This window comes from Musa acuminata, chromosome BXJ2-4, assembly GCF_036884655.1.
Source record: "Musa acuminata AAA Group cultivar baxijiao chromosome BXJ2-4, Cavendish_Baxijiao_AAA, whole genome shotgun sequence".
Taxonomy (NCBI): domain Eukaryota; kingdom Viridiplantae; phylum Streptophyta; class Magnoliopsida; order Zingiberales; family Musaceae; genus Musa; species Musa acuminata.
This window is the reverse complement of record NC_088341.1, coordinates 46724827-46747341: the sequence shown is the minus strand read 5'-3', so window position 1 is coordinate 46747341 and position 22515 is coordinate 46724827. Positions and strand designations below refer to the sequence as shown.

Genomic DNA, 22515 nt, shown 5'->3' with positions numbered 1-22515 from the left:
AGAAAATTACCACTGTAGGAACTAATCTGGATCATGATGACCATTTTCTTAGCAGTAATCTGGATCATGTTTTGTTGTTATTATGTATCTTAAGACGAAAACAATGTGGAATTTTCACCTTTTTCTTTACAGAAAAGTAGAAAGCTAGTGTTCATCAAAAAGCATGTAGATAGGTGCATGTGATTCCCCTTCATTAAATGACTCCATCCATTAATGTTGCCATCAACCCCACAACCACATTTACCCCCCACCTTGATCAAGCATCAGTACTTGATTGAAGACGGCCCACACCTACTCGATATCATTTAGGTGAATCCAGCAAAGGATTTGAAGGATTGGTGGATTCTCAACATCCAAATCCAACAGTGACCTTGAGACAATCTTGTCAGATTGAAAGAAGAAACCAATGTGTGTTTGTGCCTCATCCCCCTTTATTTATTTTTTGGTTCTGGGGCACCCACCACCCATAACCCTTTACTTTTCCTATCCCCACCTTTTAAAGATGAATCCTCAAAAGGCACAGGAGCTTTTTCCTTTGTTCTACTCCCCATTTGGTGGTGAGAATCTCACTGACCAATCCCTCCTTCCTTTCTTTTCCTCTTTGTCTTCTTATCTTTTTCTCCTTTGTTCTTTGTGATTTGTTCAAAGCAAAGGTAGTGCCATGTTCTGACCAATTCCCCTGCATGCATCCTCCCAAAGCAAACCTCCACCCACCTACAGCTCAAAGTTGGGTACGAGGCAGCTTCTTCGCCACCACTGTCAGTAGTTGTGCTTGGAAAACCATGCCCGACTCTTCCGACGGATACAAAAGCCCACCATGCAAGTGATGTGGGGGTTCACTTGACAATGGCTTCATATGTGGGACCTCAGGATCTCACGTACACACAACCGGCATGAGGTCTCCACCAGGGCATCGATGGCTTTGGAAAGCCAACAGGAATCAATCTGACAAGAGAATAAACAACAATAATGTGGATGGAAAGAAGTTCCGCAGAAGCTTTTGCAGATGAGAAATAAGTTTGTGTCGTTGTCCAAACAAAAACACCTACAAATTCTTAGCACGATCAGTTCACCTTCCATTGCCTGATGGCCTGCTTCGCTTCACCCTCCTGTTCTGTCTCCATCACAATCTGGCAGTCACTGAGATGTAGAAGACGACCTCTGGCTTCTAATATTTTCTCCATTGTGCTGGTGGGCCCTGTGTGGTAGCGTGATATGACAGCAGTGTGTGGTGATCACTGATGAAGAAGAATCAAATTGTTTAGAGAACCAAATTGCTGGGAAGACGAAGAGAAGCATTCATGAAAGACTTCCACGTGAAGAAAGCAACCCTTTACTATTGGGAATATACCAGTCGGACTCGCACTCGTCTATACTGTTGGGTCGGATTTACGTAAATCGAATGAGGAATCAAACCCGAATCGCCGATGTTATCGGATCCAAACTTTGAGGGAACCGGATCGGGTTTTTTAACCACATCTGCGTCCGCGTAGCCCGGCCCGGTCGGCCCCAATCGCCTCAACGGAATTCGAAACCCTACCAATCTTGGGCTGGTTGGAAGGACGGGCCGCCTTCCGGATTCGACCACTCGAGAGCACAAGGAGACCACCGCCACCTCGCGGAGGGCGGAGATGGGGAAGAAAGAGGACGAGGAGAGGAGGACAGCAGTCGTTGGGCGTCGTCACCGAGGCCACCTACGTCCGTATCGGCAAGGTGGTCGAATAGGTACCCCCGAATTCTTGACCACAGACGAAAAAGATTCTTTCTTTCTGTCGTTTTCTTTCAGCTTTTTGAGCTTTGATCCGGAAAGAAGGGATCTTTACATTATCTTCTAATTTTTCTTGGTTAAATGTATGATTAAAGTACGAGAGTATGTGGGCGTTAAGCATTTGGTTCATTAGTTTATATACTCTAGGGGGGAGAATCCTTTTACATGGTTACGGTCGCGACAGCTATAGTATACCGAAGCCCAAAGCTCGATCTAAGCTTATGCCATCGTTCTTCTCCCTGTTCTTCTCACCTTAGATCTGCGAGTCTGTAGATGGTATGAAGTTTTAAGTGTCGGTAATTTGAATAAGTTACTCTTGAAATAGCATATGGGGCCAAACTGCATGGTAGATTGTGTAGATGGTCGTCGGGAGTTCTTAAACATGATTGGTTTGACTATTACATTCTTGGCCTCTTTTGCTGTTCATTTGTTATCATGTCCATCAAGGGACATGACAAGGTCCATCCTGGTGCATCAGCTTGTGCTAATGCTCTGAATAGTTCCGGCAGCAGTCCTGAACCAGATTGTCATTGATCTGATCAGCCATCGTCTCAGATTGCCCTGTAAATCAACTCCCAAGTCTTTTAGAGCGGTCTGTTGTTTTTCTTTTTCATTTTAGTTTTCAGCAATTTTCCACCAACAAAGTAGTTTATTCTCCTCCCTTGTTTATCATTTTGGAAACTTTCATTCTCCTTGGTTTGGAGAAGCTTAGTTAGGAGGGTTAATCTTAAAACCTACATGCAGTGCTTGCATGGTACATGAAATGATTGTGTGGCACAAGCACCATGTATGTGGTGAGGGACTGAGGAGCTTGCATTACAAGTTCTTTATTTTGGTTGAAATTACCCAGTGTTAATAAGATCATAGTAAAACTTGGTTGATATGGTTCAGTTTTTGAGGGACTATTATACACACATTTCTCTGTTTATGAAACTAGGATTTTAATGAGGTTTCCAGGATCAACAATTTCTTCTTTATGCCAAGAGGGTTGCATAAAGAAGGCATTGCAAAGTTACTTGAGATCCAGCAGCTGATCTTAGGAGTATTTCATAATCTAAAGAAAACAAGGTTTCATTTGTCCCTACTGACTAATTATAATGGACAAAGTAGAAGAGGTCTGTACCACCCTGCAAGTTACTCGACCATTCTCACCGGAGGTCAGGTTGTCAGGAACTGACAAAAAGAATCAATTCTCACTCAAAATAAGTTTCCATGATGTCGAGTCGAACACAACTTGTCCAGGCAGCAATCATAAAGAGGAGCAGACAATGCTTAGGATTTGGTGAAACATAGAGTTGGTATTTACTAATTTCTTGGTTTGGTACGACATGGAAAGCACTCAACAAAATGTCTACTAGTACGTACGGGAAAAAGAGCATCATTTGCAGAGAAGCTACCATGACAGCATCTTCTAACAAAGTGATGGTTGATTGCAGAGCATTGAAACGAAGATAATGGAAAGGTTAAGAGAAAATTGGGCAAGTCATCATAAGAGATTCCACTCTACCTATGACTACTCCCTTTCTTTGGTAACACTGTATCTTACAATCTTACAATCTAGCTTTACAATCTAGCTTTGCACTTCTGCAATCACAAGAAAGTAGTGACAAGGGGCATCCAGAAAGGAAGTAGAAGACTCAAATTCCGTAGGGATGGATAGTTGCTAATTGGCTAGAATTTTCGGTGGGAGAAGCGCACCTTTGTAATGCAAGATGCATGATGGGTTGAAAGCTGGATCACTTTGACGATGGACCGTCTCATGAACTCATAGAAAATGATTAGCATATGGCTACCCAGACATTTTTTTTCTTTTTTGGCTTCAGAAGGATGAGAGAAGTTTAATTACCACATCTTCAGTCGTGGAAAAGGTTTAGTCAGCGCATCTTCATACAGTAATACTGTTCAATCATAAAAATGTTTGATGAAAAACAGAGACCATTTCAAATTTCATAACAGTGACAATCGTAATGCACACTCCCTCCTAAAGGTAATCCTTCAACTCACATTTTTCTCTCTTTTGTGTGGGTTGGCAGCTTGTGATTTGTAGGAATAAACTTCTTACAGTGCTGGTGTCCTTTTCAAAACAAAAAAAGAAGAAAAAACTTTGATCATCACTTGCTAGGAGATGAACAGTAAGATGAGTGAAGGTGGCAAGTTTCGGGAGGGAACAGCAGGAGAATTACCGAGATGAGTTTTGAAGAATACAAAGGTGCCAGGTTGTTGATTTCTGGATTTAGGGAGCATGAGCACCTGAAGAGACCAAGCATGAACTGTCTCGTATCATGTGTATGTTCTCTTTCTAACATGTAGGTGCCAAAATTCCCAGGTGGTGTGATTCATCATTGCAGCCCCACGTCTTGTTCAAAGAAACAAAGAACAAACAACTGCCAGAAAAGGCTACGATAAACTTGGCTGCCGTAAAAGAAGGGAAATGGGCAACTCAAGCATTCATTATTCACTGGGAATCATTCTTGGAGTGCCGGCCGTGACCAGCCGTTGATGAGAAGGGGGAGCTGTAGTTTTCGCTGCGGTCAATGGAGACGGGGACGGGGATGGAGATGGCCACCGTGCGGTCCCCGTCGCCTGATAAGACCGGCCAAGTCCTCTACACCTCTCCACCCAATCTGTGGCGCACTGCCAACTCGTTGAACGAGAAGGATTGCTCGGGCATTAGCGACACGTTCTCCCTCTCTTGGTGCAAGAAGAAGGTTGGTTATCAGCTCCAAACCAACCACAGTTGAGCTCATGCACTCGAATCCTACTTCCAATGCTAATACTGTACGTGCTCTTTCATGTGACAGAACTACAAGGTGATAGGAGGGTCCATGAGATCTTGAGCGGGTCCCGCGCATCGCTTGGCAGATGACCGGGTCACGTCACATTATGTTGACTTCGTCACCCACCACAAGCCTTCTTTTGGAGGTGTTACCCGAAAGAAAAGTCCAAAGTCCAGTTTCTGCCACCAATCTGAGCTCGAGGAGACCGTTCAATGGAGCAAACAACGACTGCAAAGTCTTCCTTTGAAGGTGTCACCCAAAAGGAAAGCCTAAGTCCAGTTTCTGTCACCAAGCTGAGCTCAAGGATACCATCCAATGGAGCAAACTAGAAGAACTGCAAGTCTTCCTTTGGAGGTGTCACCCAAAAGAAAAACTCAAGTCGAGTTTCTGCCGCGAAGCTGATCTCGAGGAGGCCATTCAATGGAGCACGCAAGAAGGGCACGGATGAGAGGTGACTTCTCAGCCGACACACTCATCCTCCTTGCATTAAACTCTTCTTTGACCTTCGGTGGACGATCCAGATATTTATGTGTTCCTTTATCTCTTAGACTCTGACACTAAAAAAGATGATCTTAAATGAAAAATGAATTCGAATCTGAGATTTCTTAACTGCATAAAAATTTAATCCCACATGAGCAAATAATTAAAATTCAATCTTTACACGAACACACGCACACACACACAAACAAATGGCTTAATCTTTTGAATTAAATTGTTGTTAGTTTGACTTGACAACTTAGAACTACTGCTAACATGTAAATGTTGAAGCTATTTTTGTTTGTTCATGATTTTTAATTGTGGAACATTTTATTTCAAAACTCAAAAATAAATTTATAGACCAGCAGGCTGAAAAATTCAGGGATATTCGTCTTTTTGTCATAACTAAATACAAGCAAGTCCAGTGTTCCAAAGGCTCTATGCCTGTAAGAGTCCAATTAGAATATAGCACAAATAGTAGGAGGTCTGCAAAGATTTTAAAAGAATGATATTGTCTTTTTATGTTAATTGAAACATTACAGATTATTATAAGCTGTTGTTGTTTTTTTTATGTTAATTGATTATATATAAATAGAAAAATAAACATCAGGGACCAATTGTTACGGTAAGTAACTTTTTAAGCCGTGGTCTCGGGGCCGACGCGGTTGGTTCTGGGGTCCGGAAGTCGGGAATCTCATGCGACGTCCCTCGGGGTCTCCCTGCGGTCGGGCACCGTGGTTCGGGATCGGTCATTCGGGTCGACAGGTCGGTGGTTCGGGTCGGCAGGAAGCTCCGGGAAGAGGCGACACCGTCTTCGCACCTGCACACAGGTCGGGTCGGGGTGCTCGACCCGACCCCTCCGATGATCAAGTTAGAGAAAGATGTGGAGGGGGTTTCGGAGGAAGAGAAGAAGAAGTGCTTTCTAGTGTGTGTTCCGCCCTTGTCCCTTTTTGTTTGGGACTTGGGGGTATTTATAGCTGAGGTTGGGTGTTACCTGACGTGCCCGTTTGGAGGGCAGGACTGTACCTTCGGTGGCGTCTGACATTGCCACTGGGGCTGCGTGGGAGGCCGAGCTGCTGCAGGGTATAGCGAACCTCGGTCGATGTGCTCCTGTGCCTCGACCGAGCGCACGAGGTCAAAGCTGAGGTGGTTGGCTGAGGGCTGGTGACGTCGGCAAATGTCGAGTCTGCGTCAGTGCTTGCCTCCCCAGGTAGTGTGTCTACCTGGCATGCTGACGTGTCACATCGCCATTTTTACCCCTATCATATGCCCCCCCCGAAAGGAGCTATACGTCGGTTTTTGCATACGGGGAGCCCGATGCATGGCTTTTTACTTCAGGTGGGCTGTTCATGCGGATCCGAGGGGCACGACGCAGGCGGGCTGGCCGCGCGAACGTGTCTCAAGCAGTGCGAGGTCGAGGTGCGCAACTTAGTCAGGAAGCCGAGCAGGGTTGGACTCGGGGGCTATGGAGCTGATGAGGGCAGAGGAGCGCAGGGCGGCCGGGCTGGCCGCGCGGGTGTGTCTTAGGTGGCGTAAAGTCAAGGGCCGAGGAACACAACGCAGGCGGGGCGACCGCGCAGGTATCTCGAGATGGCGTAGAGCCGAGGGCCGAGGAACACAACACAGGCGGGGCGACCGCGCAGGTGTCTCGGGATGGCGTAGAGCCGAGGGCCGAGGAACACAATACAGGCGGGGCGACCGCGCAGGTGTCTCGGGATGGCGTAGAGCCGAGGGCCGAGGAACACAACACAGGCGGGGCGACCGCGCAGGTGTCTCAGGATGGCGTAGAGCCGAGGGCCGAGGAACACAATACAGGCGGGGCGACCGCGCAGGTGTCTCGGGATGGCGTAGAGCCGAGGGCCGAGGAGCACAACGCAGGCGGGGTGACCGCGCAGGTGTGGTCTTCGGGAGGCGTCGAGCCGAGGGCCGAGGAGCACAACGCAGGCGGGGTGACCGCGCAGGTGTGATCTCGGGATGCGTCGAGCCGAGGGCCGAGGAGCACAACGCAGGCGGGGTGACCGCGCAGGTGTGGTCTCGGGTTTTATGGAGCCGAGGGGCACGACGCGGGCGTACTGGCGGCACTGGTCTGTCTCGGGAGTATGGAGCCAAGGAGCACGACGTAGGCAGGGTGACCGCGCAGGCGTGGTCGCGAGGGTCATGCGACCGAGTAGCACGATCAGGCGGGCAGGACGCGAGGACGTGGACTTGGGCACCATGCGGCCGAGGTACACGACAGAGGCGGACAGGTCGCACCGAGGTGGATCTCGGCAGTGATTGGCCGAGGTGCTCGGTGCAGGCAAGCTGCGACCGAGTGACATCGCTCTGAGGGCAGAGTGTGGCCGAGGGGTTCGGCGTAGAGGGGCCGATCGCGCAAGCGCTTCTCGGGAAACATGGTGCCAAGGAGCACGACGCAGGCGGGCAGGCCGCGCAAGTCTGTCTCGGGAACATGGGGCCAAGGAACACGGCGCAGGCGGGGTGACCGCGCAGGTGTGGTCTCGGGATGGCGTAGAGCCGAAGAGCCGAGGAGCACGACGCAGGCGGGGTGACCGCGCAGGTGTGGTCTCGGGATGGCGTAGAGCCGAGGGCCGAGGAGCACAACGCAGGCGGGCAGACCGCGCAGGCGTGTTCGCGAGGGCCATGCGACCGAGTAGCACGACGTGCGTCGGGCTTACCGCGCAGGCGTGGTCGCGAGGGCCATGCGGCCGAGTGGCACGACGCAGGCCGAGGAACACAACGCAGGCGGGGCGACCGCGCAGATGTGAACTCGACGATGAAGGGCCGGGAAGCTCGGCGCAGGCAGGCTGCGACCGAGTGACACCACTCAGGTGGGCAAGCCGTTCCGAGGGGAGCTCGGCAGCATGTGGGCGAGTCGTGCGAATGCAAAAAGGAGTGGGGTTAGGCTGAAGCTAACCGTGAGCCGAGAGGCGATCAGGCAAACATGGAGCTTTCGCTTGGAAGAGACTGAGGAAGGGGCTAGATTCCTGGCACGAGGGTTACGCCGAATAGCAAACGCGGGCGCTTGACCGCTGCTACGGGGCCCGTCGCCCAGAGTCGCTCCTCTTCCTTGCAGTCGCCCAAGCTTCCGCCTCGATGTACCGGTTGGCTCGTTGGAGCATATCTGGTACTGTGGTGGAGGGTCGCTCTACGAGGGACCAACAGAGTCTGGAAAGTCGCAAGCTTACTATGAACGCCTGCACCAACAAAGAGGGGTGAGTATCCGGTAAGCTCCGGATTTGCGCGGTAAAGCGATCCACGAAGCATGAGAGGGGCTCGTCCTCTCTTTGTTTGAGTTCGAGGAGTAGTGCCGCGGAGGGCCTCGGCCGGGCATGGGCTGCGAAGTGGAGCTCGAAGTCCTTGGCGAGTTGGCCGAAGGAACTGATTGTTCCAGTCTTCAGGCCGGCGTACCACGTGTGGGCTGGACCCCTGAGGGTTGTGGGAAACGCCCTGCACATTAAAGCATCAGACGTTTCATGCAGCGCCAATTGGGCACGGAAAGCGGCGACATGATCTGCTGGGTCGGTGGCGCCGTCGTATGCGTCCAGAGAAGGGAGCTAGAAGTTCGGGGGAACGACGAGATCTCGTATCTCTGGTGCGAATGGAGATCCTTGGTGTGAGTCCACCCCAATCTCTCCCTCTGAGTTGTGAAACTCCTTCTCCAGTTCGTCGAGCCGCTGACTGAGAAGACATAGCTGGGCTCGCAGGGAGTCTGTTGATTCCGAAGATAACACCTCGGGCTCCGGGTGGCCGCTCGGGTTTGTCCTTGTTGGATCCCCGAGTGGGGTCGGTCTGACCCGAGGAGAGGCGGAAGGCTCCAGAAGCATCATGTGGGCCCGAGCGGGCGGCTCTTGTTGCCGTAGCGGTTGAGTCATGAGTGGGGGTGTCGGTTGGGAGATGAGCGGGATGATGGTTTGCACCATATCCGTCAGAGCTCGGACTTGACGGGCGAGGTCGTGAAAGGCCTCGGACGACACCGGCAAGGGGATGCTCGGAGCGCCCTCGGGTGGAAGCGGATCCAGATTGTCGACTGAACGCCAGCCGCGTTCAAGCGTCGCGGGGAGGTCGTCAGGATCAACCTGAGGATCCCTCGACATTCGGGCCCTTCCTCTAGCGCCCATCTGTTACGGTAAGTAACTTTTTAAGCCGTGGCCTCGGGGCCGACGCGGCTAGTTCTGGGGTCCGGAAGTCGGGGATCTCGGGCGACGTCCCTCGGGGTCTCCCTGCGGTCGGGCACCGTGGTTCGGGATCGGTCGTTCGGGTCGGCAGGTCGGCGGTTCGGGTCGGCAGGTCGGCGGTTCGGGTCGGCAGGAAGCTCCGGGAAGAGGCGACACCGTCTTCGCACCTGCACACAGGTCGGGTCGGGGTGCTCGACCCGACCCCTCCGACGATCAAGTTAGAGAAAGATGTGGAGGGGGTTTCGGAGGAAGAGAAGAAGAAGTGCTTTCTAGTGTGTGTTCCGCCCTTGTCCCTTTTTGTTTGGGACTTGGGGGTATTTATAGCTGAGGTTGGGTGTTACCTGACGTGCCCGTTTGGAGGGCAGGACTATACCGTCGGTGGCGTCTGATATTGCCACTGGGGCTGCGTGGGAGGCCGAGCTGCTGCAGGGTATGGCGAACCTCGGTCGATGTGCTCCTGTGCCTCGACCGAGCGCACGAGGTCAAAGCTGAGGTGGTTGGCTGAGGGCTGGTGACGTCGGCAAATGTCGAGTCTGCGTCAGTGCTTGCCTCCCCAGATAGTGTGTCTACCTGGCGTGCTGACGTGTCACATCATCATTTTACCCCTATCACCAGTCATGATAGAAATTTATGGGTGTTCTATTCATTCGCATCCCTAGACATGGAGTTCTTTAATGATGATCACAGAAGCTCCAATGAAGATAAAGGGGAAAACAACATGAATTTGAAAACGACGGATGCAATCCAATACAAATTCAATAAAGAATAATTGTTGACGTTCTGTCCACTTTATTCACGAGTGTGTCAAGGATTGTGGCCATTAATTTTGACCAGATTTATGGGCTCCTCAGTGTCTGATTCGTTCATATTGATGGCTACCGGCAAAGTAATGGCTATTGCTTGCGTCTGCCGGAAAAATAATTTCTTTTGAAAGGGACCCCTACAAAAGAAATTATATATATATATAAACAATAACAACAAATTTGTTCTATACAAATCACTGTTTCTAATTAAATCAAGAACATTTATTGGGTCTCCTTTTCTCAATATTTGACTGTAGGATGCACATTAGATTATAATTAGGGGTTTCTTTCTCTAAATCATTATATTATAATTCAGAAAATTAATATTAAAATTATTTCCTATTATATTTGAAATACATCTTGTGGAAAATGAGATGGAGATAAAAAAAATATATAATACTCAAGGAAAATATAATATCAATTGAAAAAATAGGTGGAAAAACTTTTTATTTTTATTCAAAAATTAAAAGCACAAAGTATGATAGGGAAATTTGACCCTGTCCTTTCCTGTTAGACACTATGGATTAACCTTTTTGACCGCATGAATATAAAGTCTAAACTATAAATCATTTGGCTCATTTATAATTTTTAATAAAATGATAAATAGGGAGGACGAATTTTAATCCTCTAACCTTATGATAGCTCGATAAAGAGTTTAATTGAAGATAAATGAGTCAAATACATCATCAAATATTTTATATTAAATAAAAATAATTTTTAAGTAATTTTATTTGGAGTATAGAATTATAGTCTCATATATACAATTTTAAATATATAAAGTCATTAATAATAAAATTCTGTCGGCTCTCATAAAAATAACAGTCAGTCCTCTCGTAATATTTTTTATTTAATCTTATTGTTTTTTTTTCAAACAAGGACCCACCGGTAATCGTCACCGCTCGGCATCGACAGACACGGTCACCGCAACATCAGCAACCAGTGTGACTTCGTCGGAAGATTCGCGGACCGGAAGCGAGGTCCGCCGTCGCCTGCACTCACCGGTGGCGGTGGCCACACGGTTCCCACGCCCTCGCCACGACCGCACCGCCCCCGTGAGCTCACCACCAGAGAATTAAAAGACTAGGAAAAGACCGAAGCGGGTGATCACACCGAGCCGGTGAGGGGAAGTCGACAGAGGCGAAGAAGAGTTCGGTCAACGTGGAATATTGACCGCTCATTAACACGGCGGCGAAAGCGACCGGAAAATGACCTGCCGCCCCACCTTTCGTTTTGGTCTCCGTTTCACACATAAGCGTTCTCGTCATCCACCAAAGGCCGAATCCAAACTCATCGGCATCTAAGAATGGTGCCTAATCTCAAGACCTTTGAATCTAAGTATTTTTACGATTCAAATGGAAATAAACTCATCATCTAATGCTATCTCCTATTTGGTAAGAGTTAAGGATTCGAATTATCATATTATAAATCCTATTCGATCTTTTTTTTAATGCATATTCTTGTCCTTATCTATCTAACGTCAGCAGGATGGCGTGGGACCCACCGGCTTGGTCGTGTGAGAACACCATGTCGCGTGGCTCGGACGCCGTAGGGAATCCCGGGGACGCTGAAGTGCCGTGGGAAACGAAAAGGTGTGGAAGCGGAGTCGCGTTGGACGGCGCCACCGCAGAGCGGACAAGCCACCAAGAAGTTTCGTCGACCCAACTCCTGCACCGCGATGCCTGCGCGACGTCATCCTGCCCTACCACCGCGTGGTGACGGCATCTCTCGCGTCACCCCGCGACTTCAGCATCCAACCGCAACCAAGAAAGTCCGGTCACCGCGCCCCCCTCTCCTCATCCGAAGACGAGAGAGTGCGCGTGAGAGACGAAGGAAGGGTGCACTAGAAGAAAAGAAAACAAAACCTCCTGAAATCTAGTGAAAGATTTATTCCCAGACATTACAGCGTAGGGATCGCGTTCTTGTCGTTCCGGGAGCACGAATTCGTTTCGGTGTGCATTTCTTGGTTTCCGCTAGCTTTTTTTGGTGGGGTTTCGATGGGGTTCTCGTATCTTTCCGCTTTGGCTCTCTTGGAATCGAGGGCTTGATCGAGGTGTTAACGTGAGTTCTTGGGATTCTGGTGGGAAAGATGGGTTTTTGATTGGAATTTCGAGCTTCTTGAATCGTTTGTTCCCGAATCCCCTTTCTGCGCTCTGAGCGGCAGCTGATCTGCTGTATCTGAGACGGGAGGAAGAAAGTTTGGATTTTGGATTGGAGTAGATGATATATGTCGAAAATTATCGGAAAAAGATCCATCTTTGGAAGCATAGGATGCTAGATAGTTCGGATCTCATGTCCTCAGAAGCAAGGTGATAGGAATCTGGGCTTCCACGCCATGCCTAATCTCACGGAGCCTTCGTCTTCCATAAGCTTTGCCTCTTCCTCCTACCTCTCCAATGGCTCGAGTGCCTACCATGTTCCGGGTGGCACCGCGCCTAGCCCCTCGCCTCCTCCCGCGGCGCCGGAGGGTGGGACCAACCTCGAGGTCCTGAGCCTCAGCAAGCTGAGCTCTAATCTCGAGCGCCTCCTCCTCGACACCGAGTTTGACTGCACTGACGCCGAGATCGCAGTGGAAGGGGCTCCTGTCGGCATCCACCGCTGCATCCTGGCCGCAAGGAGCCGGTTCTTCCGTGACCTCTTCTCCCGAGAAGGAAGCGGAGGGAATCGACAGGAGGGGAAGCCCAGGTACGTCATGAACGAGCTGGTCCCCGGTGGTCGGATCGGCCGGGAGGCCTTCATGGTCTTCTTGAGCTATCTCTACACGGGCAAGCTCAGAGCGGCCCCGCAGGATGTGTCGATATGCGTTGACAGGTTCTGCGCGCATGACGCTTGCCGGCCAGCCATTGGCTTCGCCGTCGAGCTCTTGTACGCATCTTCTGTCTTTCAGATCGCGGAGCTCGTCTCACTTTTACAGGTTGGTTTGCTGTCCTCATGTTTTAGCCTATTGTCTTTCTTCCTATGTTTGCGTTTGTGAAGTTGATCGATAGTTGGATTAATTGCTCTTTACTAACTGATGTTCATATCACGAAAACTGGTGACAAGTTTGATTCTTGAGTTTGCGTGTAATGAAATCTTGTGATCTGTTGAGCTGGAGGAGAATAATACCCGAGTCTTTTTACTCAATTTTACAGAATGAAAAGTTCAACACATGTTTCTAAATTCATAATGGAACTTTTTTCTTTGTCTCCTCGAATTCCCATAGAGAGAGTGCAGCTCATCTGATGTCCGAAGAAATTCATGATGCAAATCTACTGAAAGTGGAACAGTGTATGATGCGCTGAAGTAGTTACTTGTTGGGAGGATATGAGGCTTTAGGATGACTTTACTAGAATTTATTGAGATGGTGAGTGGAATCACACAAATATTCGTTCATGTGTATGAGAACTCAACCACAGGTTCAACAAAAAAAGACTTCAATAATTGGATAGGAAAGATTATAAAAGGTTTCATCAGATACCAGGAACCATATATTTGACTTTTACTATCGGTGGAAATCTTTGTCTTTCTATTATGAACCTTAGTCTACGAGTTCTTGAAAGTTAGAAGTTTCTTGAGGAAAAGATTGCATGTACAATTAAATCTTTGTTTTGCTGACTGCAGGATTTATACCGAGCACTATAACTATTACTGCAGCAATAGTTATTAGGTCCACTTTGATTGACTCGACAAACTACACTAATATCACACATGATATGTCTAAAATAGAAGTGTTATAACAAAAGGAACTTTGGTGCCCCTACTTGTGTGGAAAAAAAAGTTTTAATTCGTGTATCTACAGTGCATTACTGAAAATTGCATCTGTGTTTTTTTATTGTTATGCAGACATGTTCGAGATACTGACGATATAGAGATTGTTTGGGAGAAATATGCTATTATCTCGAGATGACAAATTACTCAACAATGTAAGAGTAGTGCATGGTCTTAAAAAACTGCATAACTGATAAATATTATCAAGGAAAACAACTTCAGTCAGAGTTTAATAGTTTGTCTGATAGAAAAAATGGGATACTACTATAATCGCCATGAAAAAGATTAGTAAGATTGACTTATGAGCTAATTTCGTAGCTTATCTCTGAAAGTTCTTTGTTTCTTCGACAGTCTTTGTCTGCATCCACAATCATCACCATTCCAGTTTACTGCTATGAAAACAGTTAATTTATAACTTGTGAACTGACATTCTAGTTGCCTTTTGTATGATAACCTGAGATGATTTCTTAAATAGGTCTTATAAATAAAAACATGTAATTCTTCTAATATTTGTATTTTGTACTCTTCTGTGGTCTTTTTGTGGTGATGAATGTGTATTGATATTTTTGCACAACACCAAGGTGACTGTATTATCGTTTCTGTAATCCACAGCGTCGACTTCTGAATTTTGTTGATAAAGCTATGGTGGAAGATGTCATTCCTATCCTTCAGGTTGCCTCCCACTCGAAGCTTAACCAGTTGCTCTCTCACTGTGTCCAAAGAGTAGCTAGGTCGGATCTTGATGATATTGCTCTTGAGAAGGAGCTCCCGCAAGAAGTAGCTGAAGAAATTAGATTATTGCATCGCGAATCTCAGCCTAAGGAATCTACTGCCACCGTGGACCCCATGCTTGAGAAGAGAATTAAAAGAATCCACAGAGCTCTGGACTCTGATGATGTTGAACTGGTAAAGTTGCTTTTGAGTGAGTCTGGGGTTACTCTAGATGATGCCTATGCTCTACATTATGCGGCTGCTTACTCTGATTCTAAAGTTGTCGCTGAGTTGTTAGACCTTGGGTCAGCCAATGTGAATTTAAAGAATGATAGAGGATACACACCACTTCATTTGGCTGCCATGAGAAGAGAGCCAGCAGTGATTGTGTCACTTCTCACAAAAGGTGCCTCAGCATTAGAAACAACAGCTGATGGCCAAAATGCTGTTAGAATATGTAGGAGACTAACTAGGGCGAAAGATTATTTTACAAGAACAGAGCAGGGTCAAGAATCAAATAAAAACAAGATTTGCATTGATATTCTGGAGAGAGAGATTATGAGGAATCCCTTGGCTGCAGAAGACTCTGCTACATCACCATTGTTGGCTGATGATCTACACATGAAGCTTCTTTACCTGGAAAATAGAGGTAAGCTTCCATAAGGGAATTGTGATACAGTTATCGATCGCCTTCATGAATATTGTCTGTCGCATATCATCTTCTTTACAGATTTCTTGCTTTAGTATTGTTAAATGTCTTTCACCTCTACCTCAAAAGTAGGCCTGCATGCTTATTTAAGTCTATCTTCTATATTTTGTTTTTCGAAGTACGAATGGTTTTGTAGCAATCTTGAGCATGAATGATTTTTTTTAATTCTTTGAGTTTAATTTTTTTTCTTATATTTGTTCTTATTCATATTTTCTGTTTCTTAATCTGTAATGATTTTTGAGCTAACAGTGCAAATCAGACCTGTAACGTCGCAGGTTTGCTTCTTTTCATTTTTGAATCTGATACCGTGTTCCTATCATGATAGATACTTTAGAATTTTCTTATCAGCTGCCGTCATATTTGTTTCTCACTAGTCATTAAATGATGGTGCATTATCCTTGTTTTCATAGTTGTTTTGCAGTGTTTTGTTTGATGAACGTTTTCTCATTTTATATCTAAGGACAGTCATTTTAATACAAGTAGAACTTAATATGATTATGCCAGTAATGTCATCCATGATGCTATGTCCGTTCACCTATATCCTTAACTCGGTGGAAGAAGGTACTGAGTTTTTAAGTCAGATCTGGATTTGATTGTTCTATAAAATCTTTAGTTAATCGATTCTAGTTCAGGGACAAATGTGCTCATGTTTAATTTAGGACATTGATTAATTTACCAACAGTTTGTTTCTTTTTTCGTAGTCTGATCTAGGAAGCAAATTAGTCAATGAGTGCTAACTCAAAGTGGCTTTTGACAGCATGGTAGACTGATCTTTTGACATCAAAATTCTTGTTTTCAAGCATTTATTTTGAGGATATGTACTTCTGCTAAACTGATTATTATTCGAAGATTACAACTGCAGCTAAAATTCTTATGCTGATATTATTGGCAACATCTAGGAGAACACAGATATCATTATTGCTAGTATTATATCGATTGACTTATGTGTTATCAGATGGCACCTGCTAATTTTGATTGCTGTACTGTTCAGTTGCATTTGCAAGATTATTCTTCCCTGCTGAAGCTAAGTTAGCCATGGAAATAGCACACGCCAACACAACTTCTGAATTTACTGGTATTGCCAAATCTAGAAGCTCCAGTAACCTGAGGGATGTTGACCTGAACGAAACACCCGTAGTGCAAAATAAGAGGCTTCGATCAAGGGTAGATGCCTTGTCGAAAACAGGTATTTTAATATAACTGGTTTCCGCCAAGAAATGTTTACTTCTCGTCGCTATGATTTTCTTTTTCTTTTTGTGATTATAGTTCATAACAATGTTATTTGTTACAAATTAATTTTCATGCCCATAATTGTCAGTGGAATTGGGCCGGCGATATTTTCCTCACTGTTCACAAGTGTTGGATAAGTTCCTGGAGGATGACTTGCCCGATGTGTTCTACCTCCAGAAGGGCACCCCCGATGAGCAGAAGGTCAAAAAGTTGCGTTTCTGTGAGCTCAAAGAGGATGTTAGGAAGGCGTTCAGCAAGGACAAGGCCGGAAGCTTGCTCTCGGGGCTGTCATCATCCTCATCCTCGTCGTCGCCTAAAAGTGAAGAAAAGCATCACACATTTGCAAGAAATTGAGAAACGATTTTGCGATGTACATATACATAGCTGTCCAGAATTATTAGTTTATATTATATGTATGGACCAAAATCGATGCAGCAAGATCAACAATTATCGGAAAGAATGCTGTTTCCTGCCGGTACCGAGTGCCTGTAAAACACTTTGAAACATTACTGAAAGGATGTTACCAGATAAGGTTTATTGACTTTACCATACCTGAATTGAATTGATGCCTTTTGTGAGTGATGTTTATTGCTGATATGAAGCTTATAGTTTTGATCTTTGGCCTCTCATCTTTAAGAAAACTGTTATCTGCTTCATTTGATCAGGGTGAAGTCCTTGGCCTAGCTTGAGATAATTTAGCTGCTGTAAGAGATCTTGTCCTGTGTTTCTGGAGAAAAACCAGTTAGATTGTGGGTTGAGCAATGATCATGGAGATGTGATATGAATTGTGGTTTGGTTTCCTTCTGGAACTGGTGATACTAATTTTTTTTTTCTTCTCTCTTTTTGTTAGTTTCTCATGATCTGTTTATTCGGATATTTATGACGACGACGACGACGACGACGAGAGCTAAGTTGTCGAGTGATATTTATGAGATTATAAGAAAAATGAGACATCATCCAAAAAAAAATCCATCCGGAAAAAACATATAAAAAGATAGCTTTAGAAAAATCAACCAAAAGATCTAACATATCTTAATATTATAATTAGCTTTTAAATGATATTAACATAAATCAATGTCTCGATTTATATAGATAGATACTAACTAATATTACCAAACCTCGAGGGGTATACACGAAATTTTATCGCCTTCGTGTATGTGTATACATCATATACGTATATGTACGTATAGATGTCCATATACACTCGATCCAATCTTCTGATTCCGCAATCCAATATCGTCACGCAATTGAATTTGTCGGGGTATAAAGATAGCGTCCGTCGCAATCTCTTGCGGCACAATCCAACACGAATCCTATTCCCAGGATTCAAAGGCTTGCTCTGCCAAGTTCCAACCCCTCACGTTTTCCCTCCCTCTTCTTCCCTTCTCAATCCCTCCTCCTGCCCTTCGCTAATTGCTAGCTAATTGCTCGGTTGGTGGCTTCTCCCCAAGAATAACGCACCTTTCGCCCGTCTACTCCCGATTCGTGGTTCCAGGTAGAATCTTTCTCTCCCACGACCGACGTTGGCGCTCTGTTCTCTTTCTTGATTTCGGCTTTTGCTGGTTCAAACCGAGCGTTCTGCGATGGTAATTCTAACTGATCAACGTGTTTTGGAGCTTGTTCTTGGTTGCTTTGGTTGCGGGTTTGGGATTGGCATCACTCGAGAACCCGAGTGATGGTAGTCTGAGGGGTGCATCGCGATGAGAGGTGATGATGAAAAAATTACTTTTTTTCCTGGCTGGTTAAGGATATTTCAGCAAAAAAAGGAACTTTTTGCTTAGCATTGATTGATTTGCCTGGACGAACTGCTGGTTAACTGCTTGATTGCTCCAGACGTCAGTTGGGCCTTGTTTTTTCTCTTTCAGGAAGATGACATATCTTGGTCTACTTTATATCGTGGCTTGCAGTTTATGCTGATGTTCTTTCTCACCTTGATCGTGAGGAGAACAAGAATGTGAATTTAGGTAAAAATTTGGAAAGACGGACACTTCTAGGAGAATTCTTTCCTACCATGGAAATCTCTTTAAGTCCCAAAGTACCATAAAAATATAAACTAAATCTAACTATTACTAGTAGCACTAAGTGAGGAGGCTCGGTTGATCCCATCCCTTCTTAACACTAGGATTGGGTTGAGAAGGCTCCGGTGGTTCCATAGACTTGCTTTAGCATCTCAGTAATTATTGGCCTCTGATTTCCTTTTTGTAATGTACTGATGACACATTCAATTTGGCTCTTTCTGTGTGTCACAAGTCAGTGTGTCTGTACATTAAAGCACAATTTCAGTTGTACAGATGAAATCCCATTCTGCTCTTGACTTGTTTATTAAGGCCTTTTGTGATGTCTGATAGAAATGATACAGAAGAGTATTGTCCTATTTTTACGTTTGTGGCAGCTTCAATAAGTAGGCTTCTTGTATTTTCAGCAATGTAACAAGATTATATATAGGATATGAACCATTTCGGGTAGAATGCCTATCTTATTCTTTACTTGCAAAATTTGCTTTAAGTAAGCAGTTGTTGTTATTACTTATGCTATGCTTCTTCTGCATGCAATAAGGCTTCTAATTGACTCTAAGGAAAAGGCTTTTAGTTTATGCTAGACTGCATATCATTTGCAAAAACATGTTCTACCTTTTTTAGCATATAAATTAACTCATTTTGAATTTTTGAAAAATAATATATTCATCTTAAAAATATATATGTTTTGCATGTAATAATTGTTTCATTATTGATTGAATTCTTGAATCAGGATATATGTCATAATGCAGGTTTCTAAGACTCAGGTAATGGCAGAGAAGTCATACATCTACCAGGCTGGGTGGCTGGTCAGAAATTACTTGCTAGCAGATCATCTTGTTGCATGTACCTCTGTCCTTGTTGGCATTTATATGTGCAAGATGGTATGTTTCATTCCCATATATCCTCTCCTGAAAAATTGTTTACCAATGCTTTGTTATAATGCATATCCCTGGTCTTCTGAAGGAAAATATTCAAGAGACTGAAAAAGAACTGCTAAAAGCCAAATCTGGTTCATATTAGTATCTTTGGATATTTGGTTAAGTCTTTTGAAAACCATGAAGCGCCCAGTAAGAATAATCTGTTCTCATGCAAGGGACAGAGATGAGAGGAGCATTTTGAGTTGATTATAAAGTTTAGACAAACAAGCTCACCCACTGCCTAAAAATATGTTTCCTTTGATGAGCTGTTAAAAAGTATAAAGTTGCTTTTACCTTTATCATTTTGAATCTTTATTGGTGTTTAGTACTTATATGGATTCTCATTCCCTCCACTTCTCCATCCAATTTCCAATTATATCGTGGGCATGTGCCTATTCATGCATGTAGACTTCTGTACAGGGATCAATGATTTCTTACTTGGATATCTTAGTTGTCTCATTTAACTTCTTAACAGTCTGCAATTCTCAGGCATATGATGCTACCCATATGATTAGTTCTCTTTACTATAAGGGATATGCTTCCCTCACAAAGATCCAAAGTATCGAGTGGAATAATAGGTGAGAAGTTATTATTAATTGCATACCATTTTTGTTTATGAGCTCTCACGTATAAGGAAACTACTTTTGCAGGGGAATGTCAAGTGCCCATGCGATTTTTATCACGGTGATGTCATTATATTTAGTATTCTTCTCAGATCTTTTCTCAGATCGCACTGAAGGGCTAGTTATATTCCGGAGTTCAAGTTTATCTATATTTACATTAGGGGTGAGAACTTTCTCAACGATATTTACTTTTGTGCCCACTTCTAGTACTGCTATTAGAACTGCAAGTCCAGATGCTGATAAATTCGACAGGTTTCTGTTGGATACTTCGTGTCGGACCTTGCAATGATCTTTTGGCTATATCCTTCCCTTGGTGGAATTGAATATGTAAGGACAATCTCAGAAGTTCAATTAATGTGTAAATGTTTTATGTGCTGGTTTCTTAGAATTTTACTTAAAATTTTAACTTGCTTTGGTCTTGCTTGCGAAAGACTATGGTCATGTCTGCCTTCACCAATACCTGTTTCATATGAATTAAAAGAATTAGGATTTACCTTTTCAGGTTCTCCATCATCTGCTATCTGCAACAGCAATTTCTTACACTATGTTTTCCGGGGAAGGGCAGCTGTACACATACATGGTCCTTATTTCTGAGACCACAACTCCTGGAATAAATTTACGATGGTACCTTATTAATACTACTGGACTTTATATCATTGTAACATTAAGAAGTCAGATTTCTTAAATTAACAATGATTTGTTTTTTTTCTTCCTGAAGGTTCCTTGACACTGCTGGAATGAAAAAATCTAGCGCATATCTAGTTAATGGTGTCATGATGTTTATTGCATGGCTGGTAAGTGCAAGATTGTGTCGTTTGAGAGCTCCTTATAAAGCAAGTTGTTATTTTTGAACCTTTAATCATTCTTATTGAAAACCTTATGAGAAAGATATTTTGGACTAATCTTGACAGTTAAAAATTAACTTCACTTGATTGTTTCTTTTTTTCTATTTAAAAAAATCTGATTGCAGTTTGCATGACAGTATAATCCTCTTGGAGCCTGAGCCTTCTATTTCTTGTGGCAACAACTTTACATGTCACTTTCATGTGCTCTCACTTTGAGACTTTTGCTCTTGTCATCTCTTATCAATTAACTTTCAGGATCTCATATTCCATATCAAAGAAAACTATTGCTGCTAAAGTTAATTGGTAAAAAAGAATGTACTAATTTCATTTAAGAATTCACTGGTTCACTAGAAATAATGAACTTATGCCATCTAATTTAAGAAGAAAATGGATGAATTTGGAAAAACCACGTCAAATAAGAATCTTCTATAAGACATTTGGGGTATGATTGCATCACATACAAGTTTGGAAAAATAAAACTAGTAAACACTGTTCTGTGCTAATTATGGTGGGAGGAAATTAAGCAAATTGTTTAGAAAAGGTTGGTCAGGCTGACATACTCTGGAGTTATTAGATTGATTAATACCCATCAATGCCCTTTGTGGTAGCCATTTGCAGAAAATGAATCTGAAGTAGTGTTACTGATGCAAATTAATTAGTCCTTTAACCTTAGTTAAGTCAATGCTGCTTTGTCGCAATCTAGAAAGTACATGCATCTCTCTTTCAACCATTGAGCCATGTCCATAGCTTAATTGACCACTCTGTTACTTGAATTTCATACAATTTTCTTAATTGGTTTATGCCATAATACCAAATGGAATTCAGTAAATCTCCAACACTGTTTAATATGTGTGAACTAATAATTAGTTAGAGTCAGACTTAGGGATCAATGGTGGATCTTGCTTCAGTGTAGCTTGCCATCATGATCTAGATGTCAAAGGCTTATCATGGGAAAGCCTCTATCATCCTAAGGGTAAGGCTGCATATGTTTCACACCTCTCAAACCCTGCACTGTGAACAGTCTCGTGCAACCGGCCCATCCCTGTTTTTATGTTCTCTTATCGTAATTTTATTTACAATATATGGTCTTACGCCTATGTTGCTAAATAGTATTATTTGAGCCAAGTGATTATCGTTATGCAGGTGGCAAGAATATTGTTGTTCATCTACTTGTTCTACTACATCTATTTGTATTATGATCAGGTGCGGATATTCTTTTATATTGACTCTGTTTATGGCAAGATTTTGCAAATTCTGACCGAACATTAATTCCATAATCCTCTCCTCTTCTCACAGATCAGGCAGATGCACACGTTAGGCTACCTTCTTACTTTGCTGGTACCCGCAGCACTATTTATCATGAACATCATGTGGTTTACAAAGATTCTAAGGGGACTCAGAAAGACACTAGCCAAGCGGCAATGATAGTTGATGTCCATAAATTTCCTGTATAAAGTTTCTGATATCATCAGCATAGGAGAAAGTGAAAAATAATGAAGCTTACTAGCAAATGAATCACTGTTAATATTGGTTTTGCCGTTCATTCTCTAACCTCATTTAGTGTATATTCTGGAAAAATGTTTATACTAAAAGTTGCAAGTTATTTTTCCCAATCTGATCTGTTCATAATCATGATCATTTTGACCATGCTGAGATGATGAATATTTTGACCCTGGTCCTAACCAGAAGCTTACATCCCTTGATACACTATTCAAAAGTAT

The 22515-nt window shown here is 44.1% G+C and overlaps 2 protein-coding genes and 1 long non-coding RNA gene across 10 annotated transcripts; all 3 read left to right on the top strand.

The window, feature by feature from the left end:
• Window positions 1-1589: 1589 nt before the first annotated feature.
• Window positions 1590-11364, top strand: LOC135611303 (uncharacterized). Of its 3 annotated transcripts, none has more exons than XR_010486496.1 (4): window positions 1590-1725; window positions 3802-4476; window positions 4570-4996; window positions 10874-11364. It is a non-coding gene; the product is annotated as an uncharacterized LOC135611303 (long non-coding RNA). The 3 variants fall into 3 exon arrangements; XR_010486497.1 differs by lacking the exon at window positions 10874-11364 and having other exon boundaries at window positions 3802-3977; window positions 4095-4476; window positions 4570-5131; XR_010486495.1 differs by lacking the exon at window positions 10874-11364 and having other exon boundaries at window positions 4570-5131.
• A 261-nt stretch (window positions 11365-11625) lies between these two features.
• On the top strand, window positions 11626-16937 carry LOC135611302 (BTB/POZ domain and ankyrin repeat-containing protein NPR2-like). The gene is made up of 4 exons (XM_065106954.1): window positions 11626-12908; window positions 14354-15101; window positions 16153-16347; window positions 16480-16937. The coding sequence occupies exons 1-4, from the start codon at window positions 12330-12332 to the stop codon at window positions 16743-16745; spliced, it is 1788 nt and encodes a 595-aa protein (XP_064963026.1). The 5' UTR covers window positions 11626-12329; the 3' UTR covers window positions 16746-16937.
• A 740-nt stretch (window positions 16938-17677) lies between these two features.
• Window positions 17678-22407, top strand: LOC135581444 (uncharacterized). 6 transcript variants are annotated; one of them, XM_065106951.1, is made up of 10 exons: window positions 17678-17886; window positions 18008-18098; window positions 19159-19290; window positions 19816-19904; window positions 19977-20112; window positions 20202-20276; window positions 20452-20573; window positions 20668-20743; window positions 21938-21997; window positions 22096-22407. In XM_065106951.1, the coding sequence occupies exons 3-10, from the start codon at window positions 19177-19179 to the stop codon at window positions 22246-22248; spliced, it is 825 nt and encodes a 274-aa protein (XP_064963023.1). In that variant the 5' UTR covers window positions 17678-17886; window positions 18008-18098; window positions 19159-19176; the 3' UTR covers window positions 22249-22407. The 6 variants fall into 6 exon arrangements, with proteins under 6 accessions (XP_064963023.1, XP_064963020.1, XP_064963022.1 ...); XM_065106948.1 differs by lacking the exon at window positions 18008-18098 and having other exon boundaries at window positions 19140-19290; XM_065106950.1 differs by lacking the exon at window positions 18008-18098 and having other exon boundaries at window positions 17679-17886.
• The last annotated feature ends 108 nt before the right edge of the window (window positions 22408-22515 follow it).